Here is an 18,612-nt window from a genome sequence, read left to right as displayed (position 1 = left end):
CAGAGCATCTCATCCTTATCCAAAAGACAAAGCCAGCCCCCATCTTAGACCCCTGCTTGGTCCCAGCTGGGGCAAAGCCTTCTCTGTTCTGGGATTTCACATAGAAAATTGCCAATCTCTGCTTTTCAACTCCCTTGTTTGCCATCATCACAGCTTGTCCCATCTGTCCATATTTTGAAGTGTCCTTCCCTCCCTCTTTTCTCACTAACTCTTCTTCTGCTATCGTTCCTCTCCCACACAACACAGCTTCATTTCTACCTGGTCTGGCCTGGCTTATATGCGAAGGGATTAAATCATCACTTGAACAAGATCCAAAGGACATCACTGTGCAATCGAACCTTAAAATATTAACTAAATCAGCTGCTTCATGCTTCGGAAGTAGTTTTTCCTGCATTGCAGATGGGGGGTGAGCACTCGTACCATTTACCATCACTCTTCCTCTCTGTGTGAGCTGACAGGCAGAGAGCGTGCAACGTGCTGTTTGCTGATGAGGAATAAAAGCACGATGTACACCTTTTCTTCTCTGCAAGCTGGAAATCCAGGGGCTCTTTTATGTTGCGCTTGGAACATTTGACTCACCAGCTGAATTTTACTCACCGCCTCCAAAGCACTCTTCCATAGAGAACACTGCCAGTAGTTGGATGAGTGCGGGCAACAGTTTTCAGGGAGGAACTGATGCAGAAGTTTTGCACTCCCAGGTAGGATGCAGCATGTTCCAGTAACAGCTCTACCTCAGGCTCCCAGAGCAGTGGCTGCAAAGCCTGTCTCATCAGTTTTCAGCCTTCACAGCCTCAAGGGTAGAGCAATGCCAAGTAACTGCAGCCTGGGGAGGCCAAACATGCCCTCTGCCTCCCAGAAGCAGCTTAATCGTGCTTGGTGAAGAGACGAAGACAGCTTTCACCTGGGGTAGACAGATTTTCTATGACCCCACCCAGCAAGTGAGCATCATCACAAACTCTGCCACGGATTAGAGGCTGGGACTCAAGACACAGTATGTGTTTTATTATTAAAAAATGCATAAAAACTAAAGACATGCTTCCCAAAGTTAAAGTCTATATGTACATCTGTGCTTCCCAGGCAGCTGCAGGGAGCATAGCTTCCAGCCCTCACTGCAAATGTGCACCACACAGGTTTTCATTACCCTTTGTTAGGTGTTATCTCCTCACCTGCATTTACAGCATTCCAGTGAAACGAAGAGAAAATCCTGTACTGCCTGGCATATAAGATGGTGCAGCTTCTATCTGCACCTGAGAAACTGTTCTGAACTTCTGGAGCCATATGTAGGACATTGCTCTTCAGTAGGAAACTTTACAGAAAGGACTCATGCCCAAGCTCCAGGCTGAAATTCCCCTTCCCTAGGAAGTGTTCTCACTAAGGGCTGAAACTGGACAGGAATTTTGTAGAGTTAGCCCCAAACCTTACAATAAGCAAACACTGGGCATTGAACGGTGGAGTGTTCTGATGTCAAGTCTGCAAACTCATTTGACTTATGGGTCCCACCTTTGCCAACTCAGCAAATGATGATATTTGTGGTATTTGTTTCTGAGGAAGAGCAATGTGGAATCTCAAGCCTTGCAATACTGACAAGTTTTCAGTGCACTGGAAATAAAAGAAATTAAGATCTAGCAAATATTTAGGATAAGTAGAGTAAGATGTAACTGCACTTCATTGCTGGGAACCACTGCACAAAACAAATGTTGATTTACAGTAAAATATTAAATTATTAAAAACCACACAAGCACTTGCAGTTATAGTGACTCAGACATGCTGATTGGAAAACAAAACAAAACCCGAAGAGCAAACCCATTAATTTTGCCCTGTCTGGAATGCTGCAGTGATACTAGTCTGTGTTCTGATGTGCCTTTTACAGCGTGCCAGAAGACCTCCTAAATAAGAAGACCAGTGGTTCTCAAGCTTTTTAATTGTGAGGACTCTCTTTGGAAAGAGATCTCCCAGTTGTTTCCTTCCCCAGCACACACTCCTTCCCAAAACCAATTTCACACCTTCACTACAGCAGCTACAGCACTTGGTTATTTGAAGAAGTCATAGGACTGCTAAAGAGAAAGATGAAATGAATCCTATTTTAAAGCAAATGCTGAATCCTGCTCCAGCTAAAATTGAAGCTGGAACTGAAGCAACTCCACCATTCTGTATGTAAGCTGTCTCCTTTCTCTCCTGGAGGGCAGCACTTAGCATTAATTAGTACTGTTTCCCCATAATGCTGTTAAGTCCTTTCTACACTGTTTCCTTTCCATCCCTTTGAAGCTGGATTCTGCCTTCACATATGCCAGCTGCTCTCCTTCCCTTCATATTTTAAAGCCAGCTGCAAGTCTGGTCAGGCCTGAATTGGCATCAAACAGAAGAAAAAGACAGAGATAAAAGAAGTACGTGGGGTGAAGAGAGATGCTGGATTTTCATTTTTTCTAATTTCATCGCTCATCAAAATGTCTGAAACTCTTAACAGAGCCCCAGACTGAGGACACAGCAAGTGTCAACTGCATGAAATAAGCCAGACGTTCAAATTCAGTACTGGGTAGAAGCATATCCGCAGATCAGTTCAAGAACCACTGAGGTAGGCAACAAGTCTAGGCATTACTGCTGAGTGAACACAAGGGTAATTTCCCCCCTCTTGTCCTGAATGACAGTGTAAACACCCATTAGTGTTTTCAGAGGTACCAGTCCCAAAGTCACACAGTCAGGATCGAAGACAACATCTATGCAAGAGCAAGCACTGACTGAAAAGAAGATGTATTCAGCTCTGCTCCCACAGTCAGTGAGAAGGAGTAGAGCATAGACTCTGACTGCCCACCTTAGCTGTGAACTCCTTTCAGTGGGATGCGATCAACCTGTAACCCTACAGTCCCTCTCTCACAAGTCCAAGGGGTTGTTAGGGTTGCAGTCCTTCCAAGCCACCCACCACTGCAGCCCACACAGGTGTTGAAAGCTACAAAAGCTGCCTAAGAGCTCTGACCAGTGCTGTTCAAAGCCATTTCAGATCCAGCATCAGAGCCCCAGGCGACATGGCACCACGGCTGCACACGTCCTGTTCCAGGGAAGCAGAGTGTCACTGCTATGTACAGACTAGCAACTTTTCTCTCCTTCTGTCTCCAGCTCATACAGAAGGCTTTTGTCCTCCCCGTCCTGCCCATCTGGATGCCTTTCACCCTCAGCATCATCTCCAAGGCACAAGGGGCTCATAATGTAGCGATAGTCACTTGTGACAGCAGCAGCTGCCCCAGCAGTGATCTCTTCACTGTCCATGTTTCCAAAGGAGGCATGCAGGGATGGGTCACTTGCAGACGCCTCTATGTCCTTCCCAATGTTGACATAGAGAGGATCTTGACTGGAGGAGAGTGTGGACATCCTCCCCCGAATCATTTCCAGCTGGGACCGGAGCACTCCAAAGCTGGGGCGTAGCTTGGGCTCAGGATGCCAACATCTGCACATGAGATCATAGCTGCAAAACAGAGGAAGACAAGAACACTGAGAAGCAGAGCAACCACCCCCTGCACCTCTAAACAGGGGCTCTGTGCTTTGCAGCTTTACAAGCACAGACATTTTCTCCCAAACCTATCGTATTTGGCCTTGTACAAGTGACAGCACATAAGTAGTCATTATTCACCTAATTCCTTGTTCCTCCCCATTTTCAAAGGCATTCTCATTTTGGTCAAAAGAATTATTGATACAGCATCAAAAAAACCCCCAAAGCTCTGTCAAAGAATGTTTAACTTTGTGGTAAAAGCCCTGTTCCACTGTGTCTGGAGTGGTAGAATAGTACTGCGAGTGTGACACCACTTAGTAACAGCTTATCTATTTATTCCCAAAAAGCATCCCAATAACCTCTGGCTGAAGCCACCCCTCCAAATGCTAGCTCAAGAGCAGATAAAACACAGGAAGAACAAAACAGAGATCCAGCTGTGGGAGGTGCAAGTTATTCTCAGAATATTCTTTTTTTCACATTATGCTAACTCAGTGGTGCCGGCATGGTGGAGGCGTGCTGCCGTTGCTACTCAACAGGTTGCCAGTGGGACTGGAAAAAGGCACAGAGGGTTTGCTTAGAAGGCTTTGAAGGAATGGACAACAGCTTCACTGCTGGAAGAGGGATGCCGAAACAGCCTTTCTACTGCAAAGGCACCACCATTATGCAGAAGACACATTCAGTGCCATTATCAGCCTCAGTCCCCATCTGGCAGCGTTCCTCCTGTGGTCAAATGCCAGCCACCTCAGCTCTGGTTGCTTGAGGGCCAGATGAGAGATGGTGGCTCCTCAGGCGAGGAGCTCTGTTCCCCCGTGGCCGCATTTGCGGCTCAGCACTGACTGGCTTCCTGCTGGCCAGGCCTCCTGCCTGAGCCCACTGGGCTGGAGAGTGGCCAGAGCCATTGTCCCCCTCCTCTTTATGCATCACCCACAACACTGGCAGCTGCATTCCTATGGCATTATTGTTGCCAGTTCTTGCAGGGAACAGGAACAAAGCACAGTACTGGCACTGAAAAACACCACAGACAAATGAACCTCAGTTAAACTTGTAAATGGAAAAAAATCTGATATGGCCTTTACTAGGAAAGAAAGCATTTCATGATGGCTTTTATTTTACTTTTGTGTCCCCTGCTTCCTATCAGCTTTACAAGACTGTTTTTGATCTCACACTAGTTTTATGGAAAGCTTCTATGGCTCAGTTGTCTTAATCCTGATTTACATCCCTGACAAACAGTAGAAATAACTGTAAGTGCTCCAGATAAAATAGGAACTTCCTGTTCTATGGCACCAAATTAAATACTTTCTTTTAGCCTTGCTGGCAAAGAGTAGAAATTCATTTGTAAGAAAGGTAGAAAACTACTGGCTGTACTGAATCAGCCCGAAAGTCCATCTGCTCCAGTACCCTGCCTCTGACACTGGCCAGTAGCAGACACTAGAGGAAAGCACAAAAGCTGAGGGTGGGCATGTAGTGATATCTTCATGGTATATTTTCCCAGGTCTCAATAACCTGTAGCTCAAGAGACTCTCAAAACGGAACTTGTACATTTTTGGTAGTTTTTGATGGATTTTCCTTCAGCACTTGGCATTCATTCATTTTCTTCAATGCCTTTTTAAATCTCTTCTCTACTTTTGGCATCTACAACATCCTATGGCCGTAAGCTCCACAATTTGGAACCAAAGTTATTCACAGCAGTCAAGATGCAGACATACAAGGAATTTAAGCAGCAGCATAACGATGTTTCCATTTATACTCAAGAACAGTTAAAATCCACTGCTGAGAAGATAAAAGTGTACAGCTTTAACAACAAGAGTACAGATTAGTTTCTATGTGGAAAAAAGCCTGGAGAAAGGAAACTATACAAAACAATCCGCTATCAGAGCACGAAGGAAGAGGGAGGAAAGAGGACTTCATGTTGTCCATTTTATACACAAGGAATGGCTTGAAAAGACCACTAAAATCAGGGTTCATAGTTATGTCCTGCTTTGGACTTGACACAGATTAAACAGAGAATTTCTTGGGCACTCAGTGAAATGATTTCACCTTGTCCGGACTAGGCAAGCTTTTACCCTGGGGACAAGTTATGATGATAACTCCCTGGTGGACCTCAGGCCCATGTGAACTTCAGGAGATTCCAGACATCACCCATGGAGCAAAGGCTCCTGAGCAAACATTACATGTAACCCACTGTCCAAGAACAGTCTCTTGGCCACAGGACTAAGGCAGGAGTACAGGCTGTAGCATGTGGCTGCCTGCTCCTGCAAGTCCGAAAATGTCTGCATTTTGTCACACTTTTGTTTCCCCCTGTAATTTAAGGTGGGACTCGGACCTACAGAACCTTAGATCCTCCTTTCTGCCCTCTTCTCTTTCATCCTGCTACTTGTATGAGAGTAGTAGATCCAATTTTGACATCTGTGCGCAGTTTTGAAAGACACATGCAGGCCACTGCCTCTGCAATCTAGTTTCCTCATAGTCTTGGTAGATTGCTTTTGCATTCAGCTTTCAGGGTATGCTATGAAACTCGCATCTTTTCTCAGATGCTGGCTTGAGAAGGTACGGACCACTGAGGTTCTAGAAACACAGTTACAGTTTTCACAGAGCCAAAAGCTGCTAATGCTGACACTGTTCAAACCTTTGAGACAAGTTAGCTGCTCATGTAGCTACCTACCATAGGTTCCAGGGAGCTGTGCCTGCAGAGAGTATCTGGTAGCTAACCCATAGACTTCTAGTGAATGCCTCTGAGTACTGGGAAGTGGACAGATTCATATCTGCACCCCAGCCAGCTGTCCCTGCTTCCTCTCAGCAAGCCAAACTTCTCAAGAAATCATGTTAGCAGGGTGAGGAAGTACTCACACATCTTCCAGGCACTCCGGTGGCTGCTTCAGCCTGTTCCCACTGATGAGGTAGTTGTAGATTTCTGCATTCTCGATGCCAGCATAAGGGGTTTGCCCTCGGGTCACAATCTCCCACATGGTCACCCCAAATGCCCACTGAAAACAAACAGCACACAGAACAAGTGAACAGACAGTTCCCTGCTTGCTGCGGTGGGGTTCCAGCATGATCAGACTGTGACGACCCTCCCTGCCTATGGTAGGGTCATGTAAACACTGAAGAATGAAGGACAAGAGGGAAAGGGTTCATGTCTTTTGCCTTAAACTACTCACACACATCATTAGTCTTGAGTTTTGAAAGCACCCAGTGCAGAGGTGGCACCGTCCTTCAAACACAAGGCAAACTCCCTTTCCTATCACCACTGATGAACACAGGATTCCTCAACTTCAGCAGGAATACGGGTGGTCCCCAAATGCACCAGAGAAAAACTCACCACATCACTGTGTGTCGTGTACAGATTGTCTGCCAGACTTTCCAGAGCAAGCCACTTCACTGGCAGCTTGGAAGCACAGCCCTGACGGTAGTAGTCTCCACTATAGATTTTCTTAGAAAGCCCGAAGTCTGCAACGCTCACGTTCATGTTCTCATCCAACCTAAGGAAAAGTTTTAATGACTGAGAAAAGCATTTACTAGCTACCTCAGACGAAAAAGAAGTATGTCTCTGTTTAGCCAGGGAACTGAGGCATAAAGTTCACCAAGTATTGCCCAGAATGATGATGACTTCCTCTACTTGATGAACAACGTGAAATAGTTTAGTAGTCTCAAATCAGTTCCTTGAGACTAACAGGGAGATAATTAAGACTATGGAAGTAAGGAAATGGCCCTGCTCAGGTGGTCTACTCTGTCAGCCAAAGTGAACTCTGATACTTTCTGTTGTTTCAAAGATTAACAGAGGACGTGTGTAGTACTCGTTGCTACCACTAAGGCCTGTATCCTGTACAGGTCATCAAAAAACAGCTTGCCGGGACTGCCTCTTACAAGGAGTCAAACTAGATCTGTGAGATCTTCTCTTCAGGCCTGGTTAATGATCTGAATTGCTCTGTCATCCACTTAAATGTAGACATGTCGATAGACAGTGCAAGTAAAGCCCACAAACAATTAATGCTCCCAGGACTCATAAAGGACTTCTTGCTTTTCCCAGGAGACATGATGAAATAGGCAATCAGCTTCCTCTGAAGGAAATCTGTATTTTTTTAAATGTTTAAAAATAGGAAATCAGTTTGCGTTTCCCATAAATGTCAAAGCAGGATAACTCATCATTTTTCATTATGACTATCAGGCTCATGTCTGTGCATCTGGACATTCAAATGCCTTTGGAAATTTGTGTCTCACTGCAGATTCTACCAGTTGTCATGGTTTTGTTCAGAGGCAGAGTTCTGTCTGCCAGAATGGGTTGTTCCTTACTCCATCCTCAGGGAGAAAAACAGAGAACTAAAAAAGGACTTTTTTTCCCTTCAGAGCAGGCAAGGCAGTCTAGGGACAAGAACAGCAGTGTGGGATCATACAGAGTGTGCACCATGCAACTACTTCTAAAGGCGTCCTTCACATAAAGCCATTCTTCACAAGCTTTCAGGGAAATTCTATGTTTCTTATATTGCAGTAATTATGTCCTCAAAATAGATACAAGAAATGCAGATTTCAGCCTACAATGAAAGTTCCTTTCTCCAAACATAGCCAAACCTATTCTCTCCTGCTCATTACATCACATTGCAGAACAAACAGCCTACACTGACACATTAGAGTCACTAGTAACAAACACATATTGTAATCGACCCCATGAAAATATATGTGCAGACCAATGATTGAAAAGTTCCTTATAAATAGGATTGATTTGGAAGCTCAGTGGGATATTAGGAGTTGCCTCCTGTTCTCAGCACCACCACCACACCCCCATACCCCTATGGCCATGGCTCCCCTATGCTTATTGTCACTTGAACGCAAATACCAGCATCCTTGGAGAGGATCCCTCCCCACTTCTGTCATGTAAAAGGCTTCTTATCCCTCTCTCATCTTCTCTGGTCTTTCCTTTTTCTAGAAACTCATGGGTCACTTACATGCAGTTCCGAGCTGCAAGGTCCCTGTGTATGAAATTTTTTGAGCTCAAGTACTCCATCCCACTGGCAATGTCAATCATAAACTTGAGGAGTGTCTGAACAGGCAAGTTCTGAAAGAAATAACAGTTTAAGTTCTGTTTCTGGAAGCTTTCAAACGTGTCAGGCAAAACTGCAAGATTTACTGCTACATTACTGAGCAGGAATATAGGGAGGGGATGGAACGGAGGAGTTGGCCCTCAACATGCATGGAACTATATACTTCAACCCCATATCCCACAGCTTCCTTTGATATCAAAATCGGGTCATCTGCCAGTGCCTTTGGGAGACCAACCCTGAAGTGATCCGAGTACACTCTCTGAAAACCCTCCCAGAAGGAATTCTACAGTAAGACAGACTTACAAAAGGGTTTTCCCCAATCCGTGACATCAGCAGAAAAGCATGAAGATCTCCATGCTTCATAAAGGGCAGGATCACCATGGGAATTGGGAGACGGCCCTTGGGACGGCTCCGAAGACTGACTCCTAATGAGGACACACACAGCAAATGGGTTTTAGCAAATAAATCAGACCCAAGGGGAAGCTTACAGGCTGTTGTGCCTTTCTCTTACAAATTCAGAGGAAAACGTACAGTACTAAGTGCTCAGTGGCTCTCAGCTCTCCTTGCAGGGCAGGCTATAAATGTTTCTAGGATCGCTCTAGACCAGGCAGCCCCAAACTCCAGGGTCTGCGGAGCAATTTCCACATTCTGGAAACTGCCTATGTTCCCAACTCATGAACGTCTTGCACCTTACCCAGTTTTTCAGAAAAGCCCTCTTCCTCTGTTTGTCTGTTGACTCACCTGCCCGCATTTCACAGCAGTTCAGACATTCCTCAGCCAGCTGAATACTACAGAGTATTTGCAAGAAGTAAAGAAATTGCTTACATAAGAGCAACTTATTGCCAGCATATGAGGGCAAGCATTCTGAGCACTTACACATCCTAGGCCTGGGAAGGAGTAATGCTGATGTATGCAGTACTCCAGGCAGCACAGAGCTCTTGGAGAGCAGTGGGGGTGAGTATGTGAGGCTGTGTGTGATTGTGCAGGATCAGGAGCTGCTTTGCGGCACCAGTGCTGGCTTACCAATCAGTTTAGTGACATGCGGGTGGTCAAACTCCTTCATACATGCAGCTTCTCGCAGGAACTCCTCAATGTCAGTAGAAGTGAAGATGTCCGCTGGAAAAAAGCGACTGTAAGTTTTCCACCTTTACGGGACTTTACAGATAATGATTATCAGAAGCTTCTTTGTACCACAGCATCTCCTCTCAGACCTACAGCTGGATGAGCTGGTTTACAACAAAGCAGAGCCTGACACTCGGCAGTAAGCAAACGTCAGGGACAACTGGTAAATTGTGTTTCTGCAGAGTAAAGATTTGCTGATTAGCAACTCTCCTCTCAATAACAACTTTCCTTGGAAGCCACAGAAATCATGGGTGCATTTAAGATGTAAGAATTAATTAGCTAAAAGGACCTAAACCAGAATGTCAGGAAGAGGAAACACCACACAAAATTCAAGAAAATGTTGAAACTGAGGAGATGGCCTGGAGCCTCTGGCTAGCACAGCAGTCCACAATTAATCTCTGATCAGGGTGGCATGAAAGATCAACACTTTTATGTCTGTTAGCACGACTGAGTCTTCTAAGGTGCTACAGCTAAGATTTCTTGAATAACCACACAGCTGGAAAGCCTGGGCCAAATTCAGCAGTGACATCTATCAGCATAAATTTTGAGTAAATTATTTCTCACTGTTATTACTCCAGATTTATAGAAGTATATCAATATAATCAAGAATTATCTGAGTGGGCTACTTCCCTCACTGTTGCTGCTGAATTTAGCAGGAGTCCTGCAGTCCTGCTGCAAGATCAGACTTAGATCTGTGGGAGAGTATTCACATTGTCTGCTTTAGGCAAGTAATTTAAACATGATTCAAAAGACAGAAGTGGATTCCCTTTTTACAGTCAATGGAGAAAGGACAGTTCTTCTGGAGGATGACAGAGAGTTCAAGTTAGATGTCTGAAGGCAGACAGTCTGACTACACAAAACTGCTTGCAAACTGATTAGAATTATTGTTGAAATCAGAGAAAATGATGAAACTTACACTAATGCGGTATTAGTATATTTATTTTTGCCTTATAGGAGACATGAAATAACATAGGTTAACACATACGTACAAAATATACACATATTTGCTTTGTGTTATTTCTACCTATTAATTGCTTTTCTTGTTACGGACGTTTGCCTGATGAATGTATTAGTTGCCCTTGTTGTTTACACACATCAAATGACAAACCACAAGGGAGTTAGACTACTTACTCGAACATGTCTGACTGAGACGAGTTAGCTTGTCGCCCTGTTCAACTCAAACACTCTTCTGTTTATTCTAGGGTACGCTTGGAGGAATAGCATCCCTCATTGCTGAATTATTAGGGCAAAGCAGACCTGAGCTGTCTATGCTACTCAATATAATGCTATGTTCAATCAAGAAACTGAACAAGATCCCCTATACACAGTGGCTGCAGCTATGACCTGGGTTTAGTTGCACTCATCACATGCTCGGTGCTATACAAGCAATTAAGGTGGCATAGGTCTTTCACTAAAGAGTTTCCACTACAAAAAGACTGACATGTGAAAGGGATGGGACAACATGGGTAGAGTGGCTGAGTGGGAAGCTCAGAGAGGAGGAAAGGGACATTTGCTGGAGAAAAGGACAAATAGCATTTAATCTTTGCAAGCTCTCTTCTCTTAAGTACTTCAGGTAGCCCTGCTCCCACTTACCTTTCAGCATCTTTACTGCCACTTTCTGGAAAGAGCCATCATCTAGCTTCAGTAGTGCCTCTCGAACCGATCCAAACTCCCCTGTGAAATGACCAGAGCAGGCAGTGAGGAAACAGCTTTTTGTGAAGAAAGCATGATTCATAGCAGGTTCATTCCAGGAGTCACTGGCAAAGAAGCTGAATAACCACAAGAAATACAGCTATAAGACTGATTTTTCATTCTGCAGTTCTAATCAGCAGCTTTTGGCATCTATGTGTCTAGAAGAGTAGCACTACCAGCAGACAGAAGGCGAAGGAAAACAAGAGACAAAGAAAGTAATCTTCTCTCAAACGGACAATGCAGATCAGAGTATGAGGCTGAGATCCTAGGCAGACATTTCTGGGGAAGCCATACCACGGGGGATGAGGCTGAGTGAGGCTTTGGTCAGAGAGCAGGCTATTAGCTGAAGTAGTGAGTGGATGGGTTGGCTGAGGAAGCTCTCAGTGCCGACAGCCATCAGAACTGAGTAATGGTGCCAGGACTCAAACATATGAAACACAATCAGGCCTTATCTCTTAGAACTCAGGGAATGACTTCTGTGAATCACAGCTGACCAGCCAAAACATAGAACACCTACTTGTGTGTGCATGATACACTAATTCACAGGAGGAAGTGTTTACTCGGGCATGTTCTCTAAGAGAGATAAGAGGAAATGCAACTGGCCAAACCCTCTTCAAATTATTTTAGCCTAAAGTGACTTTATACCACACCATAACAGCCTCTTCACATTAGGTCTGGCTCAAGATTTGCTCTCCCTAAATTCTGACTGCTTAACTCACCCAAAAAGCATTAGTATGAGAGATTTTGATACTGCAAAGAAGGAAGAAAAATATGGCATCCAGGACACCTACCCCCAAAGCATTCTTTCCACTAGCTTTTCAGTAGTGTCCTTCTAGTGCTAGTGCCCACTAGCAGTGGATCTGACCACAAAAGAGGAAAACGGGAAGGAGAAAAGGCATTTTGTACTGCTTCTGTATTATGGAGCAGAGTCAGCAGAGCCCAAGATAATACAGTCGTGCCACCTTATAACCTGTATGCTGAGCATGGGGTTGGAGGATCCTGCCACCTAGTATTCCAAAGCCACCCCCAGGGGCTCCACTGAAGCCGGTTTCCAATTTTTCACCTGTCACAAGGACAGCAGAGAAGGGTCAAAGAAGGATCCCAGAAACTGGCCAACAGCTGACATTCTCAAACAGATGTCACAGCTGTTTAACTACTTAGCATTGTTAAGCCCTCTGAGACCACTTCTGCAGGAAGGTCATCTTCCTGCTCTGGAAGAAAGGCATTTGTTTTGGGGAGGAATGGAGCAGAAGGATGCTCCCAGTGGGAAAGGGTCAAAGAGAACCACAATAAAACTAGTCTTACAAAGAAAAACGAAGCTGAATACTTCAGCTTCCTTTTGCTTATGACCCCTGACTTACACTCCTCTCTTAGTTATTGACTTTATCAATACATGTTTTCATTTATTTCTAGAGATTGCCTTAAACCTGAGAAGAAGGGAAGGATTATTTAACAGCACACCAGCACTGGCCTGCCACTTGGGAAATCTAAACTAAAAAATATCTTTCACACAGCATTTCCAGGACAATCTTTTAGACGAGATTAAGCAAAAAGCATCTCATCTTTCCTATGGCCATCCCTCCTAACTTGAAAACCTCAGAGAAATGTTAGGAGCGCCTGTGTGGTGGATCCAGAGGAAGATCCACAGCCAGAAGAGCTCCTAAGGACCTGATCTAATGAGGACAAATGTCAGCAAAATTCAGTATCTGTTCTAACTGTGCCTCTATAAAAGCCCAAACTAACATCTGGAGTCAAACCACCTCAGATGTTGAGAATATTTGAAACCGGATCAATGTTTTATTTGAGAGGTCAGAGTGTTTGAGGTCGATCATCTCTGTCTCTCTGTTGTCTCAGCCTGTTTAATACTTGATGCATGCTTATGCAAATGGAAGGAATTCTATAGCACCACTCTCTCAGTAAAAAGATTGGAAGTTTAACTGAACATTCCTTTAAAACTCTGAAAGGAATTCACACACCAATGAATCAACTGTACTTTGGAAAGCTGAGCACAGACTGCAGTTCACGACTGTGTAGAGCCATAACTCCGAAAGGAATTCACACACCAATGAATCAACTGTACTTTGGAAAGCTGAGCACAGACTGCAGTTCACGACTGTGTAGAGCCATGTTATATGAATGGCTTAGCCAATATCCTGTTAGTTATTTTAAATCTTTTTAATGTTTTCTTCCAGTGGAAGGGAAAGTTCCCTTTAAATTGCCACCTACAAGCAGAAGGAAAGTAAATAGGTTCCTTACAATTGCTTCTCCCTACCCAACAGTAAAGGTAACACAAACAGGACTTTCAATGGAAAGCCTTCCTCAGTTTTGGTTCTTACCCTTGCCCAACATTCTTCCCAAGGTGAATTGCTGTTCCTGGATTAGGACATCTTTGAGTTTCGTCTTCAACTCATCACTGATACCTACACTCTCCACTGGAAAAAAACAAAGGAAGAGTCAAATAAGGGATACTTAAGTATTCTGTCACAATCTAATCACCTGTTCTAATCCCCATCTCCAATCTGACTCCCATATTGTAAGCAGGAAAACCTGAAAAAGGTAGAGTTCCCTTCCATGTCCTCTAGCCTCACCGCAGACAAGAGGCCAATAACTTTCCACCACAAGAAAATGTACCAACAGTACTGAAAGAGAGGTGAAATAATCTCTTCTGAAAGAGAAATAACACCAACCTCCAATATGCCAGGAGCAACAGGAATACAGAACTGCTGTAAATAACACCGAGAAGACAATCCAATCAGAAGGGCCACTGAGAGACACTGGTTCACACAGCTTCATTAAAGTTGACAGAGCTGCACCAGTTTTCAATGACTAGCTCTTGGACTATTTTAAGTATAGTACCATTCTCAGTACATTGCTGACAGGGTAACACAATATACAACAGTTTGTGGTCACTAGATTTAACGGAGAGATCTATAAAGCCAGCAGAGCAATGCTGAAGACAGCTGAAGCCTCATCCTAACCAAACCATGCAGCTCTGCTACAGGGAGCCATGCCCTTGCTGAACCAGGTGACAGGAATGGATCATCTTAACTCTGGCCATTCTCAGGACTCAATCTCCTGTTCGAGAAGTTACTAACTTATGGCCTTCCAAGGCTGATCGATCGGTTCATGCTTGTAGCACAGCTCAGCACGCTGAGTTTAAAGCATACCTCTCGTATTGTTAAGCCATATTTGTCTCACTGTTGCATAGTATTACAGCTGAAGAAGTATCTGTAGTGTGAAACTGGGGCAAAGGAGTGGCGAATTTATGCCTTGCACTAATCTACACAATGACTGTAGCTATAATTAGCAAGTGCTATGTAATTGGTTCGGCAACAGCAATTCTGGCCTCTCACCTCTGCCATCCACAGCATCAGTTTCAGGGAAAACAAAGAGAGAGTTTGGTACATACATAAACAAAGTTCCTCAGGCAGAATCACTCAGATCATTTTACTTACATGTCGCTTCAATGAGCTCAGGGCCCTCCCTGTTGAAAGACCTGGCAGCTCTGAAATGGACTGCTGGATCCCCTCTGCCAACCACACTGCCAAAGGCATGGCTAGAAGTCAAAAAAGACACACAGGGCCATGATTACATGGGCCATCCACTTCTGAAGGGTGTGTTGAACCATATGTGTGATTTCTCACACTTTGCCATATAAATACTACAGACTGTTTTGTTAAAGAGGGTGTGGCTGGAGAGGAGGAAGGATGGGTTTACACTGCCTCATTGATGCACCTTGAGGGAGTGGAAGCCTTCTGAAAGAGGGGAATTGCTTGTCTGAGTGCCTGGGAGAAGCTGCAGGTTGGGGCAGGTTGCAAAAGTCACATAAAGAAAGATGCTGCTGTGAGACAAAAGTCTGGGAGACTCTGAAAAGAATGGGAACTTTGCTTGCATCAGGGAGCAAACTAGCATGGGATGAAGAGCCCAGCCAGTAAGAACACAGCAGCGGTGCTAAGGACATACAGAATTACCTTGATCTAATTTATAATTTCATCTTCTAATAAAGCTCAGCTATTGACATAACATTTTTTCTACTGTACTTTTGGTGTTACCATTTTGAAGAAAACATAGGGCACTTTCCTTATAGTCTCTAATTCAGGATCACTCCCAAAATTGGGGGGGGGGGGGAAAAAGTCATCTAAAGAAAGCGCCAGAAGAACTCAATTCACAACACTTTCTGAAAAAATAAGAGTCAGAAATGACACTGGAAGAGAAAGCAAACATCTCTCTAATCAGCACAAGGAGAACCTCCCTTACCCAAATCGAGTTTCCTTTCTTCGTTTTCGAAGGAGAATAAGAGCCAGGGCAACAGCTGTGACCAGAGCTGTGAGAATGCCCAGTGCCACAGGAACCCAGGATGTCCCATAAGGAGGCTGTCTCTGGCCACCTAGACAGAGAAAACACCGAGAAAGAGTCAGGAAACAGCATACCATCAACGGTAAACAGACCATACTGGGATATTTCTTCTTTTTGCCTTTAAATGGGAAAGCCGTGGTGCTGGATCTGGTGTACACAGTGGCTCACTGTACACTGGAATTTGGCATAAACAGCTATTTACTCAATCACCAGAAAAACTATCTGTTACACATAGCAAAGGCAGAGCAGATGCACCCAGTTATCACAACCTGTTCTCAGTTTTGAGCCTCAAGAAAGTAAAAGGTGCTGCTCCAGATTATACTACTTTACATGAGCTCATCATCTGTGGTGCTTTAAATTGGTGTCTCAAGAAAAAATGTCACTTAATATGAGCATTTTCTGTGCAAGTTTCACCTTGTTCTGTTTGAGGTAGCCAACAGAACCTTGACCAGGCTACACAGTACTGCCTGAATGCCAACCAGATAAGATTTTGAAAGACAATAGAGAAAGACAATTGCCTCACGGTAATCCGGTTGAAAATATTTACATTTCCCCTCTCACCCCTCCCAAAGAAGCAGCACTCTGTGGGACTTGGTATTGGCTGTAACATCCCAATGTTGCCGCTTGGCTGTAACTTTTCAATGTCTCTCCAACAAAGAAAGGATGAAGTTTTAGAAGTGCCCAGTAAGTCAAGAAATAAGTTAGGCAGCATGCGGGTTCCAATTCCAGTCTAATATTTGCTCCCAGAATATGTGTACTTTTGACTACAAACTGTTTACGAAGAAATGGAGATGCTGCCAGTCTGAGTAAGCTGCCAGAGAAGGAAGATAAGCAATGTGGTTATGAATTAAAGAATATTACCTATGTGTGGCAAACAACAGATAAATTAACCCAATTCCCGAAGAGATTTCTTCTCCAAATACAATTTCTTAAAGATTAAATGTGAATTTGAATGGGTTTATTAAAATCTGGGATAGGTCCCATATCTCAAAATTGTTTAAGAGCAAACAAGAGTAGGTAACAGGTCCCTTAGCATTTCCCTCATCTTTATGCTGCCTTGTTCCCCTTCAGTTGCAGACTGCGCTGTATCAGAAACTAAGAAAGACTCATGTTTGCTGATGTAAGCAATCATTTCATGTTATATGTCGTGATAGTGTAGTAAATCTGTCCTCAAAAAAAACGTTAGCTTAACGGCTAAGATTTGGATGAACCTCTGCATAGATGTACGCAAAAAGGAATCAGACATCCTTACTAGCAGAGTCCTAGCAGGTAAAAGGCTTCTAAGGCTTGATGACTAGTTACATTGTTGTGACATCATTCAGTTTTTTAAAGAACCAGTTTTAGTCTAATAAACAGGTAGAGCTTAAGGAAACAATTCTTCTGGACCACTGAGGAAGCAGACTGGTACTTCTTCACTTGAAAGAATTATCAGAGCTTTAGAATCTGTTTTCCAGCATGTTACTTCCTTCAGTGACTCACATTCTTTTCCCACCCAGAAGCCTTTATAAGCTCTGGGTTTTATGATACTCCCTCTTGTTGCACTTTTTGACTCAGCCTTCAAGGCTGCTTATGAGGGGAGAAAGGGATCAAAAACAGAAGTGGAATGAAAATACAATGAAATTAACTCCAACCCCCTCCACAATTCCCAAGCCAATCACTTGGGCTATTTCTACAAAACAATCAGGGCAGAAACAATTAACAACACTGAAGTAAAGGTCCTCTCGGATAGTTAACGATAACATTCCCGCCCTCCTACTGCGAGGCAACCCCCTCTCAGCCTATTTGTTTCCTTTCTGTCTGCTAGCTGGCCTGGTGAGAGAGCAGGGATTTAGGTCATCTTCTGGGGGGGACCCTCCAAAGAAGGATGGATGAAACCAAACTAAACCAAAACTAAATTATTCTCCTAATTACTAAACTTAGGAATCAGGATCCCATCCCACAGTTTCTAGCAAATGTGTTAGAAATAGAAATGAATGTTGAAATTCACTGCTTCACCCCCTCTGCCCCACAGATCACTGCTTCCCACTCATGCCACTGCGGTAGAGAGCATGGCTGCAGCCAACGAAAGATGGAGAGTTGCCTCTCCTCCCTCACATCTGTCTCTCTCCTGTCTCCCGTACTCCCCTTCTCCAACTGGCACATGCCTTAAGACTGCAAAGGACAGAAGGAAGACAGTATTATTAGGTGAGCTTAAACCAGTTTTTAGGAGTCCTTTGATGATGATGAGAGAACCACTTTTATTTCTGTAGCAGGTTTTACACCACAAAGTTGTGCAAAGACTGTAACCCAAGAGTCTTCGTTTGCATACTACTATCAAGATAACAGGAAAAAGCTATTAGACCATTCTGTTCCCCTCTGCAATGGAAGAGCGAGTTTTCTACTGAGAATGTTTCTGAAAATATTAAACCAATCTTTGTTAATAGTGCACAAGGGCTCTGCATAAGCAGGGTGGAGCTCCCACTTTGTGGTGATGACAAATATGACTTAAAGTTTACACAAGCTTAGTCATCCTTACTGCTGCACTGGGAGCTGGTCAGAAACCACCCTTGGCATTTCTCGCATAAGGCAGCCAGTGCCAGTTTGCTATTTTAGGAGAGGAAGCGACTTATGTTTTCTACCAGGCCTGAAACAAAACTGCAGTCTTTCTGCAGCTCTGCTGCTCAAGGCCTGTCAGTGTTTCACACTGATATTTCCAGGCTGTTATGCTGGTGAAGGAATATATATGCTTTCAGACAGCATGTGGCCAAAACAAGCACCACTCCCGATGTTATTTCTTTTAAGTGGTTTGCAAATAAAAACAAGTAAACATTCTGTGCTTTCAGGATTATCCCATTCCAGCTCCCTGTAAAATGCAAACCCTCTACACTGCCTGGGGCTTCTTGCTAGCACTGGCCATTTTCAAAAGGGATCTTCTCGTCCTTTCAA

At 44.0% G+C, this 18,612-nt stretch overlaps 1 protein-coding gene across 4 annotated transcripts in view; it reads right to left on the bottom strand.

Moving 5' to 3' along the window:
- Positions 1-817: 817 nt before the first annotated feature.
- TYRO3 (TYRO3 protein tyrosine kinase) overlaps positions 818-18,612 on the bottom strand; it is a 41,152-nt gene continuing 23,357 nt past the window's right edge. For 2 of the 4 annotated variants that reach the window (XM_054067607.1, XM_054067608.1), the window contains 10 exons: positions 15,589-15,718; positions 14,787-14,887; positions 13,668-13,763; positions 11,233-11,313; positions 9,541-9,633; positions 8,821-8,942; positions 8,422-8,531; positions 6,801-6,960; positions 6,329-6,465; positions 818-3,457 (listed from right to left, as the gene is read on the bottom strand). In XM_054067607.1, coding sequence (XP_053923582.1) covers positions 3,082-3,457; positions 6,329-6,465; positions 6,801-6,960; positions 8,422-8,531; positions 8,821-8,942; positions 9,541-9,633; positions 11,233-11,313; positions 13,668-13,763; positions 14,787-14,887; positions 15,589-15,718 — 1,406 coding nt within the window. In that variant the 3' untranslated portion in view covers positions 818-3,081. The remainder of the gene's footprint in view (positions 3,458-6,328; positions 6,466-6,800; positions 6,961-8,421; positions 8,532-8,820; positions 8,943-9,540; positions 9,634-11,232; positions 11,314-13,667; positions 13,764-14,786; positions 14,888-15,588; positions 15,719-18,612) is intronic. The other 2 variants (XM_054067606.1, XM_054067609.1) reach the window with 2 other exon arrangements.

The sequence above is a fragment of the Cuculus canorus genome, chromosome 5 (genome assembly GCF_017976375.1).
Source record: "Cuculus canorus isolate bCucCan1 chromosome 5, bCucCan1.pri, whole genome shotgun sequence".
Taxonomy (NCBI): domain Eukaryota; kingdom Metazoa; phylum Chordata; class Aves; order Cuculiformes; family Cuculidae; genus Cuculus; species Cuculus canorus.
The sequence above is the reverse complement of the archived record's forward strand: the minus strand, read 5'-3'. Positions and strand labels throughout refer to the sequence as shown.